Genomic DNA, 19,503 nt, shown 5'->3' on the forward strand with positions numbered 1-19,503 from the left:
GGATCATGTTGATCTAGCTTAGTCAACGCTAAGTAACATACTCACATACTTGTTGAGAGCCTTTATAGTTTATTTTCAGCTCCAAAATTAAAATATTGATTAACTGAGTTGATGTGTAGTCCCTAAATACACTAACTGAAAACTAAATATGACATGATTTCCACACATCATCTTAAAGCTAATCTAGTGCTAGCATAGAAATAGATTAGCGCTTCTACGTAGCTTCAGCTAACATTACATTAGCCTTTAGGTGTTCTTGCACAGGCACAAAAATCTCTTATAAAAACGTGCAGCCAAATGTAAATATTTTTTTTAAATATGACTTATTAGGCACTTTAAATTTAACTTCAATCTGATGTAGTGCCACTGGTGATCCATGCTCTGAAAAGACATTTCTGTCCTCCTCCTCCAGTAATCTGTCCACCACATAAGGTAGCACCTGAGGTGTCCAGCCAGATTTCAGATTGAACTAAACTGAAATGAAAGTGATCAGGGGGTCTGATGTGTCTGCAGATGAAGCACGGGGGTTGGTTGTACTAATGATGACATGCTGTAAGGAAACTGTAGGCGGGTCAAGCCAGGCGCAGGGTGAAGCCAGCTGTTCAGTGGGGAGTGAGAGGATGTAGCTGGAGAAACTGCAGGAGCAAAGTGAGAGAGGAGAAGACACTGAAAGAGAAAAAGAGAAGAGCAGTTTTTTTTTCATTGCTGGTGAGCAGCTGCCGATGTCAAAGCGTGGAAAAAACTGACCAAGACCACAATCATAAAGACAGTTTCAGTGAAAGATGGATCAGAAAAAAAGAGACCAGTTAGAGAAGCATGCAGTGCTGTGTGAGTCAGAAGATGAGGAAACATGTAGCGACAGACCTGACCTCCTTTTATTCTGGTTCTGCTGAGAGCACAGCGCCACCTGCTGGAGCAAAACATGCTCATCTTACTTTTGTTTACTTTATTTATGATGTCTAGACATAAAATCCTCATACATTACGTCTCTGGTATGAATTGTTCTAACATCTCAGAGATGCTGAGTTCATGTAAAAAAATATTTTTATTTCCTGTTAAAGTCTCAGCCTTGAGGTTTACAAGCTGAACATGAAGAATTTTAGTCTGTGTTTGTCCAGAGGACAAACTATCTTTAATAGTCAGCAGTTCTTTACTTTCTGGCTTCACTCTACTCCCTAAAGATGCCTTTCTGGGGGTTTAGTACAAGAGGACGCACCTTCTCTCATCTAATTAACTACAACACAGATCTATCTTAACAAGTTTGGTCCTGTTCTTCCTAATTAATCACAGTGATGACGGCAACTTCATCCTCCTTCCTACCTCACTGAAATAGCTGCTCTGATTAAGTTTCATGAATATTTGAATATTTTGTTTGGGCTCTGCGCCTTGCAGCTTCATCCTCTGGGAGTTGGTAAACATGTCGGCCATTCATTTGAGTTTGTCACACTTTATTTATTCTCCAGCTAGGAAATCAAAATGTCAGTAACTGCAAACAGTTTAATAAGTAAAAATGACTAGATTTCCATGAGGAGTACAGTTCTCAATTACATATTTATGTAATACTTTAAGATTTCTTTCTTTTTTATATTTATATTGTAGTTTCAAAGCAGCTAAGAAAAGAAGAGTCTGAGGCAAAAGAAAACGAGGCGAGGATAACACAGCAAGCCAACGCTGTGTAGCAGCTTAGTCTTTTAGTTCATGTTAGCACTTTGTTTCTGTGAAAGGACTCAAGTTATTAGATTCTTGGATCTGTCTGCTCTTCTGAGTTCTGTTCACAGATGTTTTTAGTGATTTGTTTGGGGGGGTTGAACGGACTCTGACAGCCAGGATAAAAAAACCTGTAGATTCCAGCACCTCAAACCCTCCCTGAGACTCTCAGAGTTTTATTACACACTGCAAGTTTACCAAAAATGAAAGATTCCAGACAATCCCCATGAACACTTTGTTGCAGCTTCTCTGCAGACATTTTTGGAGCATTTGTGGCTGATCAGCTCACCGCTGACACTTCCAGTTAGGGTCGTCTTGTTCGGTGAAGTCTAGTGTAAAATAACCAGACTTTTACCTCCATATTATTTCCACCAATTTGTACCAATTCCACATTAGAGCATGAAATTAAAGGGTTAAGACTAATACTCTTGACTGACATGACAAAATCTATTTTTATCTCCATCAGAGGCTATATAAATGATTAACTCAGTAAAGTAACTTAAAAGAAATTGATTTTATGTACATTTTTAAATCTAATGCGCTAAAAACATTGTTCCACTCAGGAGTTGTTGTAATGTCATTGTATTACAGTCAGAATTAGTCTCAAACTGAGCTTCAGCTGCAGAAAATGTGTGACAAACACGATGCAATCAAAGCTGCAGATCAGACCAATGTCTGGCCGTTCCTCAATGATGCTGCAGCTTATCAGAGAGACAAGTTTTCCTGCTGCTCAGGCTTTTCACACGGTGGCATAAATGCCAGAGATATAGTCCTTAGCATGTGCTCTGCTTCTGACAGCTTAGGGACGGCTCAGCTAGCTGCCACAGAAATGAAATGAGTAGTTTGATTATTATCCAGATATGTATTTTTTGTAACTTCAGGCTGGAAGGAACAGAGGAGAAGTTCAGGAACCGAGAGAGTCGTCCTGAAGATCTGCAGGTTATCGCTGAGCTAAAGGAAATGGTCTCTGAGAGAGAAACTTTAGTCAAAAAACTGGTGGTAAGTAGCTGCCAATGACATCAATCCTTAATGTCATAGAAGTACATAATGTACACAATGAACACTGACACAATACACTTACAATTAGAAATACAATTTTTCTTGCTTCTCAAAGAATCATGATTACAATTTCTGCTCATTTTGCCCTAAATTGTGCTTCCTAATATTTGGGAATGTGCTGCCGGCCTGAAATAAAATAGATGTTTATCTGTGCTTGAAATGCAGTTGATGAGACAAGCATGAAATATTTATGGTTCATGCTGTCTACATCGAGCTACAAGTCAAGGTGAAGGATTTTTGAGTTGTGTGATAAGAAAATACACATTTCCATAGTGAGTATGTTCAGCCTGCCAGTGACATGTTTGTGGGCTTTTGGGTTCCGGTTTTAACTTTGTCTCTTGGGCTACGTTCACACAACAGGTGCAGATTTTCACGTTTTTGCGCCCCCTAACAAAAGCTGATTAGACATCTGTCTTGCATCCTGTCTCTTCTCTGAGCCACCGATGATGGCTCTTGTTTTATCTTTTGCTCTTTCATGTTTTCTTTTTCTCTTCCTCATTATGTCCTCTTGAGTTTTTTTAATGAATCAGCCATGGTGCAGAGTTCAAAATGGCCAATGCGTTGATATCTAGTTGCCAGTGTGATGCAGTGATGCTCTAGGATGGTGGTTTCTCAGCCTCAGGATGCTGCAGAGGAATTAATGTTACTGTGCCATCAAAATGAGTCAGAAACAGAGTTTTAAGGTTGGGAAGTTATGTTGTGTTGCTTTAATGCTGAATTGCGTGGTTGTTTAGTATGAACAAATGGCGTCACACGAAGCACGCTGTGTTTACACCTCCTCAGACAAATAATTGTCTCTGATTTAAATGACCTAAGAATCAGATGAAATGCGCGACATGACCGTTCAGACTCTTTGCAAAACATTAGATATGTATCTGATTTAGAACCACATATGAAAGTGGTCTGGGTCTTGAAAAAGCAAAAAAACAAACTGATCTGTGATGTTTAGACTGTAAAGATGTGGTCAGTTAGGGGAAAAAAAGTCTGATTTGAAGCATGTTCGCCTGCAGTGTGAACGTAGCCTTGGTTTCATGGTTTCTACTTACAGTTTCTGCCAATACCTTCTACTTAGGTTCATCTTGGATTTAGTGTTATTGCTTCTGTTTGTTCACATCAGTTAGATATGGCCCTGTTATTGTCTCACCTGGTTTCGGTTCCTGTTCACCTCTCCTCTGCTGTTCATGGGTTATTAGCCCTTCAGTTTCTACTCCTCCGGCCAGGTGGTCGGTTGCCTTCATCCACGTTCCTGTTTCCTCTCATCTGCCGTGTTGGTTTGTTTTTGGATTTCAGTGTGGGCCTTTTTCTTTTTTTCCTTCAGTGGCCCTTAGTTTCTTCTACTCTGTCATTATTAAAGTTTACTTTTACCCTTTATTTGGCTTCCTCCTGAGTTCCTGCATCTGAGTTCCTGTCAGCTCTCACTGTGACAATAAGTTGCTGGCAGGGACCCAGGAAGCTAAAATGGACCCATCAGTGTTCCTTGAATTTTATGAGGAAATTGACTCACACGCCCTTGAAGCATTTTCAGAACATTGTGTATTTAAATTTATTATCTCCTGGCTACAGACATGTTTGGGATATTAGAAATTTACAAAAGTGGGACATCAATAAGAAAGAAAAAATGCTAATGAGAATGAAAGCGATTTAGATGTGCTGAGCCTGGCAAGTCAAAGTCTAAACCAGCAGGTAAATAACCAAAGACTTTAAACCTTGTCCAAAGGAAAACAAGATAAATCTGTTTATTCGAGCTGCAGGAGTTCTGCTTTCTACAAAATAAATATATGGAGGCGCAAACTTGGAGGTTGGATGAGTTTTTTCTCACTTTACTAACACTGATGTGGATTTGGTTTGTCAGGGAGTCTCTGGTTCCACTGCATGAATCACATGAAGGTGACTTTATAAATCAGTTTGCATTTTTCACAATGAAGTACCGCTGCCAGTAGAGTGCTTGAGTCGCCAGTTTGTGTCTGAGATCCACAGACTGCAGGAGGTGAAAAGTTTATATTGGAGGTAACCATCAGGTCCAAAATACAGCAAGCAGTTTTCACAAAGGTACGACAACTGTGTCAAATGTGTGCACCACTCAGAAAATTCTGCAGCCAGAACTCATTAAATGTGTGATTCTCAGTCTTTTCCTTCTCCCCGGAGTCTTCCGCAGCCTCGCTGGCTGTCAGCTAACTTGATTTTCTCCTCCAGGATGATAAGAAGTTCTACCAGCTGGAGCTTGTCAACAGGGAGACCAACTTCAACAAAGTTTTCAACGCCAGTCCAAACGTAGGAGTTATCAACCCGCTCATTAAGGTAGGTCTTCATATCTGGAGACAAACACACACAGTGGCACCTTGAGGAGCCTGTGGCTTTATTTGAATACACAGCAAAGATGAAATCCACTGCAAATCATCTCATTTCCATCAGGATGTTCAGCGCTGGAGGTTTTATAAAAGTGCTTCAGTAACAGCACAAACATAAAACATAAAATCATTTTCAAATATTTCTGTCAATGCAGGTTAAAAACAAAACAGGGTTAAACTCATAATTTAGCAAATTAATTATTTTAAAGTAAAACAGAGCCCATCAAAATCTGTGGAGGAGCAAACACATCATAATCAGAGAGAAATAAATATGTTAAAAAATATATAAGCATATAAATTCATAAGTTATTGTAGAATTTTGCATTATTAATGTAATCATTTATTTATTAGTTTATTGTTTACTTTGCTGTATGGCAAACTTTTCTAAGGTAGTTTTAAAGCAGGAGTGGTCACCGGAGAGGACCAATCCAACAGAAATAAATACATGTAGAAATTAATTAAGATATTTAGATTAATAATTTGATGTGGAAAATATACATCAATGAATGTAAAATGAATAGCTAAGTTAGATAGAAATAAGTAAATGCATTTTTATTTATTGACTTATTTAAGTATTTTTGGTCCTCTGTATGTTTTTACAGCTTTTTTTACAGTTATATCTTGAGATACTGTTTACTATTGTGGTTAAAATGGCCCAGTGTTTTCTCTCCCAGGTGTCCCAGATCACAGGGCATGCAGTGTTTTCAAAAATTAAAACACATTTACTAGATTATCAAAGATATTTTTTATTGTGTTTCCTTTTTATGATGATGAAGTTCATCCTGCACAGAGGTGTGTGTGTTTGCAACACTTAAAATGCAGAAAAACAACATCTTTGAAATAGAACATTTACAGCTGTGAGAAATGCTGAATGATGTGCTTTAAATACCCTACAGAAACATCCCTGCTCTTTATATATGCAGATTTTCCAGTCCAGATGTATGTCCATTCATTTTTAACACGGCTACCTTTACACATATACAGTTTACATTATAAGCTTTTCTTGATTTGTAGCACTAACATGGTAACAAACATTAACACTCGTGTCATAGCTGGCAGTTTGTTCAGCTAATGTAGGGAACCTTGGCTCTCATCCTGCTTTTTCCCCATGCATCCCTTCTTCAACACACCTGATTCAAATTAATGAGCACCATGCAGAACTTGATAGACTGTTGGATCCATTTGATTTGAATCACGTGTGTTGGAGCAGGGACACATGGAGAACTTGCAGGACTGCAGCCTTCGAGGACCATGGTTCCCACCACAGAGTTAATGTTTCCTTTTATTCTGCTGGTTCCAGGCTAGATTGGACTCTATAGTGACTCATGTTCCATCCACTGGTATAAAGTGGTATTACAAGAAAAGTCCAGTTTGTTCGAGTTTATTAAAACTACATAGTACAGTAGCATTTTTCATATGATGCCATAGGTTATTATTTTTTCCAATCGGCTGAAAACTATTGTTGAAATTTTTTTACGTTTTCAAGTTATTTTTTTTAATTTTCTACTAATCTAACACTATCTTTAAGGAAGCAGATATGGAACCACTGGCATAGATTATATAATGGTCTCAGAATATTAGCCAATAAATAATGTGCACAACTGCACATTTAAAATGCAACACCTTTAAAGTAGCGTAAATGAAGTATTTCTTTACAGCAGTAAAATAGATAAGCAGAGAAACTTTAGGATGAGAGAATGATGTCATATCTCAATGTGCGTCTGAGCTGAGCAGCTACCACTGCATGATCAGGTTTAACTTCATCATGGGTTCTGTAACTTCCAGTGTTTGTGTTTTTTTAATACACATACTTGTATATGTGTTGTGTGTTTTTATTTTTATTTATCATGTGTTTATGTGTGTAAATGTGCGAGTGAGTCTTTCACCCAGTTCGACTGGTCTTCCTGACTTTTACTCCAGCTTTCCTTTGCTTTCCAAGCCATTTGTTGGAGTGAGATGTTTCCAGCTTTGACACATCTCTTGTCATCTGAACTGTCATTCTGCTCAGAGCGACTGCTGCTTTAAGACTGTAACTGAGTGATGCCAGCCTCTAGATTGATCCATCCTTTCTGCTTCAATCAGCTTTCAATGAGATCAGTTTAGCACGCTGCTCTTTCCTGTCTCTCATCGACTGAACTATTACAGCCTCTAGAACTCTCCCTGCTTTCCCCTCCATTTTATTTTTTATTTTGATTTAAACTTCCCTTTTGCTCCCTTTTTGACCCCCATGCCCCTCCTTTTCTTTTTTGTTTCTGTATAGCAAAAGAAAAAGAATGAGAAAACAGCAGCCAGCAGATTCAGCAGCTCTCCCAATCTCAGGGCTCTGGAGGCAGCAGGTATGGGTTTGGGCGTGGTGGGTACAGGGAGTGGTCAGCCCCCACATCCCCCACCCCCGCCCCCAGCCCCGCCCAGCCGCCTAGAGCCCATCCCCAGCTCCCCCCTCCACCACCTTGAGCTCAACTCCAACAAACCTCTAGCCCCGCCGACCCCTCCCACCGAACCCAAGAAATTCATGAGGTGAGACCTTTTCGACCGACGGGCAGCAGCTCATCAACCCACGCATTGCTCATCCAATCACAGACCTCTTTGGCTGGAAGTTAAAACAATTTTTGAGTCTTAGTCACAAATTGACTATGGAACCTGTGCTTTAAATTTTAGAATTATAAAAGCACTAGAGCTCTGTGGTTTATAGCTGTGGAAAGAAGTCAAAATAAAACCAAAACAGGCATTTTTCACACTTTCATCCTGTCCTGCCAAGTTGAGCCCTTTCATAAGCCAGGAGCATGAAATCATTGTTATCATAAGAGTTTAGAAGATGTTTTGGAATAGGCTGTTTGCTAGTTTCCTGTTTACTGAAGTATTTTCTTAAATTTCTGTTCATGCTCAAGACGATCACAATTTAGTCAGTTTTTTTCTCCTTTGAAACTCTGTAGCCTGTATAAATGGTTACTGTGCAATATACCCTTATAACAATGTAGGAAAAGGTTTTTATGGCATATTTGTGCTAAAAGAAACACAAACTTCTTCAGTACTCAGAACAGCAGCTAGAGTCAGTCCACAGCAGTTAGTGTTAGTCTACAATAACTAGTGTTAGTATACAAGTGTTGTCATACAGCAGCTAGAGTTTGCCCACAGCAGTATTGTTAGCCTATAGCAGTTAGTGTTAGCATACAACAGTGAGTGTTCACGTTCAGCAGCTACACTCGTGATGCGCTCCAGTTGTCTCGGGATTCCAAGCGGTCGAGAGTAGGTGGTGTTATTACCAGGTAGTCGGTGTTCCAGTTACACCAGCTTGAAAATAATGGAAACCTCCAAAACAGCCAATTTGTAAACATTTACAAATGCAGTATAAAACTAGATCATCACAAACCTATTGTAAAAATGTTCACCTTGAGCACACCAGCCAATTTAGGTGAAAATGATTAATAAACCACACATATTGATGTCATTTTTCACGAACAAGCCCGTCGTAACAACGTAATTATTGGTAACAGCAACTCACTGCTGTTTACACTAGAAACTTAATGGACACAATATATAATTTAAATAAAGATAACAATGGACTACATGTGGTACTGGGTGCAGCCATCTTTAGATCTGGAATCTCAGCGTCCTCTGAAACTTAAGAGTTTGCAGTACAGAAAAACGAGATCTCTTCATCATTTGCAGCAAAAATTGCTCAGAATTTCAAATTCCAAGGACAGCTGGAATGTAAAGCAGGAGCTAGTGTTAGCGTATAGCAGTTAATGTTAGCGCACAGCAGCTATTGTATGCTTACAGCAAGTGTGTGCGTACAGCAGCTAGTGTTAGCGTACAGCAGCTAGTGTTAGCATTCAGCAGCTAGTGTATGCATACAGCAGCTAGTGTTAGCGTATAGAAGCTAGTGTTAGCATTCAGCAGCGAGTGTATGCATACAGCAGCTAGTGTTAGCGTACAGCAGCTAGTGTTAGCATTCAGCAGCTAGTGTATGCATACAGCAGCTAGTGTTAGCGTATAGAAGCTAGTGTTAGCATTCAGCAGCGAGTGTTAGCGTACAGCAGCTAGTGTTAGCATTCAGCAGCTAGTGTATGCGTACAGCAGCTAGTGTTAGCGTATAGCAAGTGTATGCGTACAGCAGTTGGTGTTAGCGTACAGCAGCTAGTGTTAGCATTCAGCAGCGAGTGTTAGCGTACAGCAGCTAGTGTTAGCATTCAGCAGCTAGTCTTTGCATACTGTGGCAGATAATATTAGCTGCAGCAGCAGGGTTGGCATACAGCATCTAGTGTGAGCATATGGCAGCAGTGTTAATATACAACAGATAATGTTAGCATACTTTGATTAGTGAGCGCTGTGTGACTAGTGTTAGGGTGCTGTCAGATGCAGTTTGTCTACAAGCCAGGGAGAGAGAATGGATGGCTCATCATAGTTACTGTTTTACTCTAAGGAATAAAAAAGATTTGAAGATGATTTTGTGCATCCTAACAGGGCCAGAGGTTGTTCTGTACATCACAACAGCTGATCCTTGGTCGACCTTGAAGGACGGTTTTGTGCTGCTTGAACTATGAGACATCAGCCACATTGCAGCTCTTTATTTAGACTTTATAATTATCTAAAGAGCAACATTAGAAGCTGAACATCAACACAAGAGTCCCATTTGCGACTGAAGCTTCAAAGAATGGCCTTGGAATGCAAAAGGGGCATGTTTTTGTTTTTCCTCTCCTCAACTGTGTGTTCATCCATCTGAACATGTTGACAGTGTGCATGCTGGCAAGCTTTTCTTCTGTTCAGAACATTATACAATTTGTTCGTAACTGTCGTGGCTTTTTGTTATTGCATTGTGCCATCTTTTTTTATTGTGTTTCTTCATCCTCACCTTCATCTAAAGTTCAGCATGTTGCATATTTCCTCCTCAACTTAAAATGGGATTGATGAATATTGTAAAAAGTAAATAAATCCTTTTTATGTGAACTTTGTAAGGAAACAGACACTGTCTGAAGCTGTCAGAGACTGATCTCTCTGTGTGTGATGGTGTCTTGGACATCAGCTCAACTCTACAGTCCAATAAATCTTCTATCACAATGTGTGCGTGAGTGATGCAGTGATAAATTATGTAACATGCTTTCTCACAAAAATACATGCAGTGTATGTTTTTGCATGGCAGGAGGTGTGTTCTGAGTATTAAGGTGTGCAGCATGAGTGTGTGTAAAGTAAATGGTGCTGCATGTTTTTCCGCTGTTCATATCAAGACTGAGACAAGGTGGCTGCTTTGCAAAAGCTTTGTGACAAACTCTGTTACTATAAGGTTCACATTTAGCTGTTTTTAACTAAGGAAACATACACACACTTTAACAAGATTTCACCAGCCGTACAGCAGCACACACTCACAGCTATGTGAAATAATGACTGTTTGATGCCATGCTTTGAAATGTTGAAATATCTTTGTCATGGCAGAAGGAAGGATCAAACATTCTTTACTTAATGTTTCCAAATGCATTTTCAGTTATCATTTTTAACACCTGCTATAACATTGTCCTTTAATTTCTGGGTTACCATGGCGACTAATCCCATAACAGTGATGCTACCAGCACAGAGGGGTCTGTTACAGCTTAATAGAATCAAACAATGAAGAACCGAAGAGCTTGTTTCACTTTTTTTCCAGTTTCAGTCCAACCAGCCTTTTCACGCATAGAAAGAAGTTTCCTACTTCTTCATACTGACCAAACACAGCCAGAATAGTGTTGTTTCAGTCTGTGCCTTCTAATAGAGTACCAGTGTTGTAGAATCTGCTTCCAGATAGATACAGATCCCAGTTTTCTGTCACTGTGCTAAACTATGGTTTAACAGCCAAGCCTCGGGAGCTCGGAAAATAAAAAGGGTACTATTTTTTGTTTCAGTCATCCCCACTCCTGATTCAGCATCCCTATGGGACAAGTTAAAAAGAAAATCGGAACTTGTAGCGATTCAATGGAGATTAAATCAATTCAAATTTGCTAGAAGTTGGATTGAAGCACCAAAATAGGTAAGGAATCAGACTATGTGTATCTGAAATTTGATCATTTAAACCGGTCTTTCCCAAACTGGGGTTACCAAAATAATTTTTAGGGGGGTTGCCAGATCATATGCATCCCCCTGACAGACGGACGTTAAATAAACTTTCATATGTTTGGCTTTGCTGCAGGACTTCTTCCTCTGAGCTGCTCCCTTCCTCTTGTAAAGAAAGGCCACGTCATGTCTTTGCTGTAATGAAAAGAGATTCTTCCTCTCTTTTTTATCTTTTGATGCCACCAACCTTAATTTATCATCTTGCCCTCTGATGAGCTCTTTCTTTGTTTTTTTTTTTTAAAACATCCTATTCATCTTCGTTCCTCCATAGGTCCTTCATTTCTCCTCACCTTTTCATTCCGCCCATTTCATCTGTCTCTGCTGCTTCTCCCCTCGGAGACAGCTCGTAATTCAAACCTGTACTTCCTGTGCAAAAAGCTGCTGTGAATAAGAATCTGCAAGCACACTTTTCTTTTAATGTGAGAACGACGAATCATAGATTAAAATGAAAGTTGTATGAATTAATGTTAAAACAAGAAGTTTCAAGTCTGAGTTGTGACCATGTTCAGTAGAAACATTCATTAGGCTGAAGTCTGAACGTAATTAATTCCCTCAAAGAAAAAGCAAAATAAAAATAAATAAAAGCCTGCCTCGAAGTTTAATATCACCCTGGGGTTACTGGACTGTTTGTTTGAGAAGTAGCCAATTAAGAAAGCAGAAACAGCTCCAGTAGGTGTTTGTTTTTATCAGAAGCAAACACTTCACGCTAATTAGTTCAAACCTTCAGAACAAGTTTTCACTCCCAAAGACATGAGTCAGATGGCTCCTTTCAGGCATGGAAACACTTATTGATTTTTCCCTTGAAGGTCAAATGTGTCTTGAATAAAGTACCATTTCATGAAGTGTAAATGTAAAATTACTACCTTTTTTATATTTTTTTTTACCAAGTACAGGAGAAAAAGAGCGCAGTGAAAACTCTTCAGGCTTTTCTGAATTCACTGAAGACTAGTAAAAAACATTCTTCATCTTTAGGTTCCTCAGTCACTTTGAGTTCTTCATTTTGGTCTTGGTCGACCTTTATGTTTCCCTTTTACTACCTTCCTGTTTTGTTTATTCCTGATTAGGGTACAGATGACCTACTCCAGGGTGCATATATGGTCTGTAAACTGTAATCTTGCTGCGTTACCACAGCCAACCCTAACCTTACCTGAGAGGTGGAGTATCAGTTGGATAGCAAGCGATGCCTCAGCTGCGTAATAGCATAACGCCATCGCAGTGCAGCGCCTTCCTTAAAGTAGAACCAAAACATGACTCAGAAACAAAGGAGGAGAATGACAGTCATTCAACAGTTTGTGCTCTTTCTTCTTGGCGGTGCTTCGTAATTCCGTTTAAAATGGAGATTTAATCAACCAAAAGAAAATCTGCAGTGTTTCAAGCTCCGCTCTTTTGGGTCAGGTCAGTTAGATTGGCACCCCACCGGAAGGGTCCCAACAGAGCAGAATGGGTCGGTTCGGGTATTAGAGGACCCGTCCCACACCTGTCGGCGGAAACTGGGCTTATGAAATGGTGCAGTCTTGTGGTCAGGTGGCTACATATTTTGGAAGCAGCTTTTATAGCTCTGGCTATAAAAAATGTAAAATATTTTTTACATAAAATAACAAATTTTGCTTGTGAAAGTAAATTTTTTCAATGTCATCTAGAATGATGTTCAAATTAAATTAAACTGATCCAGGTCTAAATACATATCCCATACAAGACGAGCCTCAAGACTTTTCTTTTTTAAGATCATATTTTAATCATTCTTTGATTCAGAGATTTGGTTACATTTTATTTTAAGGATCAAATAAAGATTTAAATTTTAAAATAAATTGTAATCTTCTGCCTGTTATTTAAACACACTCTTGTAGCTGAGGACTAATTTTTATATTTACACTGCATTTAGAGATGAAAACCACAGAGGATTTAATTACTTTCCCTCTGCTTGATAAGAAAAAGAACAGGCCCTTTATCATTTTTTTAAAAAACATTTTATTTTTTTTTTAGTTTGCAAAGACAGAATTTTAAACTTATAAAATGGTTTTGTGTGATAGTTTTGAGTTTTTTCCCTCATAAATCACAAAATAACTGAGTCAACATCCTGCAGGAATAATTATTAATTTCTTTTGTTTGCTTTTTTAATTATTAGAATTTGTTTCTATTTTTTCCTCCTCTTGCTTTAGGGTTTGGGTATGGAGGTACATGTTAATCTGATATGCTGCCCCCTTGTGGTCAGAGGACAGAATTACACATTCAGGCCTGGAGACTGTCAGACTGCTGGTGTTTGTGCTGCTGTACCGAGTGAAAGACTTAAACACAAAGACATTTAAACTTATGTGGAGCAGCATGTTCATTCAAACTGAGAAAGAAAGAAAACATAATAAAAATAGATTTTAAATCCAACATTGGCCACAGCCTGAGGTGCTTTTAGCATAAAAGATTATTCAGGTTATAATGATGAGTAAATTCAGCTTCTTCACATTCTGTTTGACAATTTTACCTTCAGCTTGTTATGTCTCTTGAACACATTTCTGCATAATTAGGATGCAAAGAAACCTTCCTCAAACATGTTCAAGCTTCTTTTATTAGCTAGTTTATGTAAGACAGCTGTTCCACCAGGACACATGACAGCTGCAGTAATAAGCAACAAGCAAAGTTTGTTTTAGATGTATCTGCTTCAAAGGATCTGCTTCCTTCCCGACTTCCTGTTTGTAACTTTGCTTTTGTTGTTGTGGTTTTTGCGCTCTCACCTTGAAGCCCTCCTGAAACGAAGGACTCCACCATCGACCCCGCCGACGCCCAGCGCCAGGAGTGGTTCGCCCAGTACTTTTCCTTTTGATCAACCACAAGCCGGCGAAACACAAGGATTCAGCATGTCAACCAAACTTTTAAAAAATACTGTCCAAAAAAAAAAAAAAAAAAAGGAAAAAAAAGAGGAAAAACAAGTTAAAACTATTTGTTATTTATTGTTATTGAAAGGTTTGGGGGTCAGTTCACTTTAGATTCAGTCAGCTGAAGCTGTCGTCGTAAATCTGTCGATGAAACGCACAGAAGTTGATGTCATTCATTTTCTCTTGTGGTCAAAGATGTGAGGACGGTCCACTTCCTGACGCTGACTGAGAGGAAACTGAATTGAACCCGATCCTGACGTCATCACTCTGATCTGATTTGATTGTTTGATAATCTGATTGTTTCACTGTGGACGAGTTTCTCTCTTAGTACAGTGACAATGATCATCAGTATGTTTGATGTTTATTTCATTTCATTATTTCATGACTTATTTTGCAGTTTCTTGGAACTAGAAAATAATGAGTGGTGCGTTATCATGCTGCTAAATGCCATTGTTGGATCAAAGTAAGAAATATATATATATAAAAAGAACTATATGGTAGGTTATTGTTCTCTCTCTGTACGTGGGCCCACTGCATACGGCATCTTAGACTAGGAAGGCTGATCTCAGACCAGTTTGCCTTCTCATTTATGGTGACATTAACATGGAGCTGATCCTAGATCAGTTAGGCTTCTGATATGCTCCATGAATCCAGGCTCTGATTTTAGGACGGCACCATCATGGCGAGTTTGTTACAGCTGCATAGACGTTTCAGCAGATTTTGGTAGAATATTAAAACCAGTTTGTATGGTTGTCTGTCTCTACACAGATATAATGATGTCTCACCAATTTTAAAAACAAAAATAGCATATTTTATATTTATATTATAATGTGTATGCTTATTAAATAATTATTGTGACATTTATCTGTGTTTCTTTGTTACTTATTCTGCTGAATTTCTGCTTGGTATTGCTAAATACGTTCAAATAAAACTGTTAACCCAGCAGGAACTTCTCAGGATGATGGGAATGTTCCTTCATCTTTTCATCATCAGGTCAGTTTAAAAAAAAGGGAAAATGCAAACACAAGAAATCAGATAAATATGGAAATAGAGAGAAATGGTGCATTTTTAAGTGTAAACTTTATACAAATGTAAAAAGTTTCGATTTTATTCAACATTACACATTTACATTGCAAATAAAAACGAATTCAATCATTTGCATAGATCTTTAAGATGCATTTAAATGTAAATAGGACAAAGATGACATGTTACTGTTTTTGGTAGCATAAAAAAAAACCAATAGCAAGATCAGGAGAAGTAGTAGTAGAAAATGAACTTTATTTTTAACTAAATTAAGGTCTATTCTGAGACAGCAAATTCAAAACACAGGAACAGAAGTAAACTTGACCGAAGGAGCAAAACAACACAAGTGAAGCAGCAAGAATCTGGAGCTGAACACAGAAAACCCAGAAGTTTATATCCTGAAGAGGAGGATGACAAACTAGTGAGAAGAACAGAAGTTAAAGGAAGCTTTACAATGTGAGAGAAGCAAGGAAACATCCAGGATGACAAAATAAAAGATGGGAAACCCAAAAAAGATTTCACTAAAATGTTTCCTCATGTTTCAGATAAAACTTATAATAAAAGACGCTTGTTGGGATGCCTCACGGCTCAGTAACATGGTCGGTTTCATCTGTACAGCAAGTTTCTGAAGCAGGTAAGTTGGACATGAAAATCTTTTCATCTGTGATTTAAAGCACCACAGAGAGCTTCGAGTTGTGAGTTTTCCTCATTCACAACACATGTACAAAACTTCACGGTGCCCTTTAAAGCCTGATGAGAAAGAATTTGAACTGAGTGTGACCAGAGATGGGATGCAAAAAAGTCTCTGTGAGCAATCTGGCTGCAGAGTCTTTGCTTAGACACGAAAAAAAAGGGAGTTTCAGTACTCTAGAAACACAGAGGAATGAAATTGTTTCTATGTGCTGGTAGGTAAAACAGACCATTTTTGCAGAGATGAAAACTAATTGAACTGAATAACAGACCAAACATTAGCAAGTTTCAGTTTTAAATTTGTATCATCAGCTGTTGAGTTACCACACTGGATGATTAACCTGGCTTCAAACTAAATCCTAAACTTCAGTGTTTCTTGCCTTAGTGGGAAAAGGTGTAAACATCCAGTTGCTGATCTCAGCTAAATAAATGTGTAGAAACATAGAGAAGGTCTTCAGCTAAGTCAAACAGCTTAAGAATAATGTTTTACGTTATTAATAACTGTAGTTATTTCTCATTTAATCAATCATTTTCCTCTGGGATGAAATATTTTGCTTTTTTATTTAGAAAATAAAATATTTAAGAAAAATATAATATAAATGTTTATGTGACAGTTTCCTGTTTGTCCATGCTTTACCATGACGTGGCCACTAGGGGGCGACGATGCTCTGTAATTCAACCTGATCCTCGTTGACCCGGAAAATAAATAAACTGGGATCCGTTCCGTTCCGGTACAACATGAATATGGCGGCCTCTGGAGCCGGATCTCCTGGTCGTCTGGTCCAGTACGTTGTGGTCCGTTCAGATCTGGTTCACAAGCTGTCCTGGCCCCTTGGAGCCGTCATTACGCAGGCCTGTCACGCCGCCACCGCCGCCGTCCACCTCCACTACGGAGACCCGGACACGCAGCGGTACCTGGCAGAGCTGGACTCCATGCACAAGGTGGTGCTGGGGGTGAGTGTTTTCAAATCTGCTTTATTTTTATTTGTGTTTTCCCCAGTTATAAATATAAAAATTATAAATTTTAAAATGTTTTCGTATTTATGGCACATGTGTTGCGTTCAGGCTCCAGATGAAGCTGCGCTGTCTGGTCTGTCTGAGACTCTCACACAGGCTGGCGTGTCCCACAAGCTGTGGATTGAACAACCGGAGAACATCCCAACATGTTTAGCTCTGAAGCCTTATCCCAAAGAGACTGTCCAACCTCTGATGCGCAAATTCAAACTCTTTAAATAACAACATGAACATCAACATCCAACTTTTTTTTTTTACCAGATGAACTTTGAGAACTACATTTGTTTGTTCATGCAGCAAAACTTCTGTAACCTGGATTAAAATCTGCTAAATGTGTTCATCGGTTTGCATTTACTCAGGTGTTACAAGCTTGTTTACAACAAATAAAGCATTCTTAGTTAATGTGAAGTGCAAATAATAGTAAATCATGTCAGCACTGTTGTTTTCCTGCTGTTTTCTCACTCAGCTGTTTCATTCTGCAGCAGCTCTATGATCCCACTGCTTTTTCTGCAGAGCAGCAGCACAAGCCAGAAGCACACATTTCCAGAGTTGCTCTGCAGCCGTATTCTTAGTTGCAATTTGAAAGGAAACAATTACGACACAAAGTGTAAAAGTGTCATTTTAACTGGAAAATGTCTGCCTTAGGATGAGCATGAGAAAAAACAGCAGACATGACGGCGTGTTTTTCACCAGAACTATGATAAAAACATTCTAACTTAAACCCTCTGATTAAGCCTCATGTCTTACCTGTTCTGCATCATTTTACTTGTATTTTTGTTTTATGAAACGTAACCTTTAGGACACTGACGGGTTCAGAGGTTAATTGTTATTATGCTCAATTCATTTGTTTCCATTGCAACTTAAACTCATAGTAATAATTAAAAAAAACTTTTCTCTGCTGATTATATTTTTCTCAGCTGGTCTACAAGCAGCCCTTCTTTACCTGTAAAGGTTTATTTTAAGATCAGCTGTTAAATGGCCTGAAAAGCTAACTGAATAATTCATACCTGCAGCTGCTTGATACTGTTCCTCCCAACAAGATTTGCTTCACAGCGGCATGTATGTTCTCATGGTTTGTTAAATTCAGATTTATTTCAAAGACAAAAATAAGTTTTATGAGAATTTCCTCAAGGAAAAATCCCAGATTTTGTAAATCTGGTTGAGGATTGAAACAGAAACCACTCGCTTGCTCTGATAAGGCGTCCTTATGCCGTTCATTAAACACAGCAGCTTCAGCTCAGCTGTGTGGTACTGATGTAGCCTCCATCTTCAGTTTCTAATGTTTTACATATGAGGACATAAAAAAAAGTCCAGCAGGTCTTAAAATGAGGAAAATACAACTTCAGCTGGACAACAAATAACAGATTATTGTTAAATAATGACACCGTGTATTATGTCATGTTCCTTTGAGATTGCAGTTATCCCACTTTAAGACCTGATGAAGACCAGAGAATTTTTATTCTGATATTTAAAAAGAGTGTGTCTTTCCAAATAACTACAAAAAACTGTTCTCCATGTGCTTCAACATTTATTTTTCTAACTGCATTAAAAAGGGAGCAGAGTTCACTTCTATAAGCTATTCACTGGCTTCTAAAGTGTTTCCTTATGGAAGATTTCTGCTGAGGCATTTTAGCATAACTGGGAATTAAGCAGTAGCAGCAGATCAGTTGTGCAATATGAAGACAAATTTGGGCTGTAAATGCACAAACTAAATATTCTTAAAGGTAGATGTGTCTCCATGTGTGGCTTATCTTCAGGTTTCTGAAATGAGATGCACACAACCATTAGGAAATCTCACCAGAATGAAATCCCCTGGATCCAAACGGAGGCCTAACCAGGAATTTTTAAGATGATCGGACTTCATGTTGGTCAGATGGACAGAAACGAGCAAGCAAGGAAATAATTAACGCCATTAAGTCACATGTCAAAAGGTCATGACTTTATGTTCACTGCTAACATAAAGTCTATTTTTTCACATGTATATTTTAATTCTACAGACACGTACATTTTTATCTTTATATATTTGACTTATTTTTATCTATAAAAATATTTCTAAAATAATATTGCATCTTACCTGTTGAGCAACAGTAGGTCTATTTATATTCATTAAATTATTTTTTTATCCTTCAGTGAGTGGCGGTGTATTGGATGAATCATTAATATCCACTGAAGTGGTTAATTTGTAAATACACCACCTTCACCCTGCATATACTAGAAAACAGCTGTTTAATTCAACTATGTGTGAAAGGGTTCTCAGAAAAAACGCCTACAATAATTTTTCTGTGTGACACTTTAGCTGTTTTAACCAAACTTTTCAAAAAGTAAAGTTTATCTATTTTTTATCTACATTGAAAAGAAAAAAAGAATATGGCTGGGGGCACCTCAGTGGCAGATCTAAAAAGAGGCCTCGGCAGGGTGTTATCAAACATCCTCAATGCAGTCTGTGAAAATCCCTTATATGTAAATGAAGTCATCAGTGATGCACTTAATCACTTTAAAACTATTTACTGTATTATTACCTCTTCAAAAAAGAGACAATATCGAGGCCTGAAATGAAAAAAGATTCCTTAAAATAACTATAGAAAAAGAACTAAAATTACATTCCAGGATGGATGTCAGTCGTCTTTCCAAGCAGAAAAGACTATTCATTAGGACCCTTAGTTCCCTTGTTTTCTTTTTTTTTCCTCTTTATAAAATCCCCTGCAGAGTTGGAG

The 19,503-nt window shown here is 38.4% G+C and overlaps 2 protein-coding genes across 3 annotated transcripts in view; both read left to right on the forward strand.

Annotated features, from left to right (window-relative positions):
• fam184ab (family with sequence similarity 184 member Ab) overlaps positions 1-14,916 on the forward strand; it is a 151,849-nt gene extending 136,933 nt beyond the window's left edge. Inside the window, exons 19-22 of one of the 2 annotated variants that reach the window (XM_041976202.1) lie at positions 2,589-2,706; positions 4,960-5,064; positions 7,375-7,631; positions 13,929-14,916. In XM_041976202.1, the coding sequence (XP_041832136.1) occupies positions 2,589-2,706; positions 4,960-5,064; positions 7,375-7,631; positions 13,929-14,010 (562 nt within the window). In that variant the 3' untranslated portion in view covers positions 14,011-14,916. The remainder of the gene's footprint in view (positions 1-2,588; positions 2,707-4,959; positions 5,065-7,374; positions 7,632-13,928) is intronic. The other variant, XM_041976203.1, reaches the window with a different exon arrangement.
• A 1,584-nt stretch (positions 14,917-16,500) lies between these two features.
• On the forward strand, positions 16,501-17,125 carry ptrhd1 (peptidyl-tRNA hydrolase domain containing 1). The gene is made up of 2 exons (XM_041975004.1): positions 16,501-16,729; positions 16,841-17,125. Exons 1-2 carry the CDS (start codon positions 16,514-16,516, stop codon positions 17,009-17,011), a joined length of 387 nt encoding a protein of 128 aa, XP_041830938.1. The 5' UTR covers positions 16,501-16,513; the 3' UTR covers positions 17,012-17,125.
• Positions 17,126-19,503: the final 2,378 nt, after the last annotated feature.

Source organism: Melanotaenia boesemani, chromosome 22, assembly GCF_017639745.1.
Source record: "Melanotaenia boesemani isolate fMelBoe1 chromosome 22, fMelBoe1.pri, whole genome shotgun sequence".
Taxonomy (NCBI): Eukaryota; Metazoa; Chordata; class Actinopteri; order Atheriniformes; family Melanotaeniidae; genus Melanotaenia; species Melanotaenia boesemani.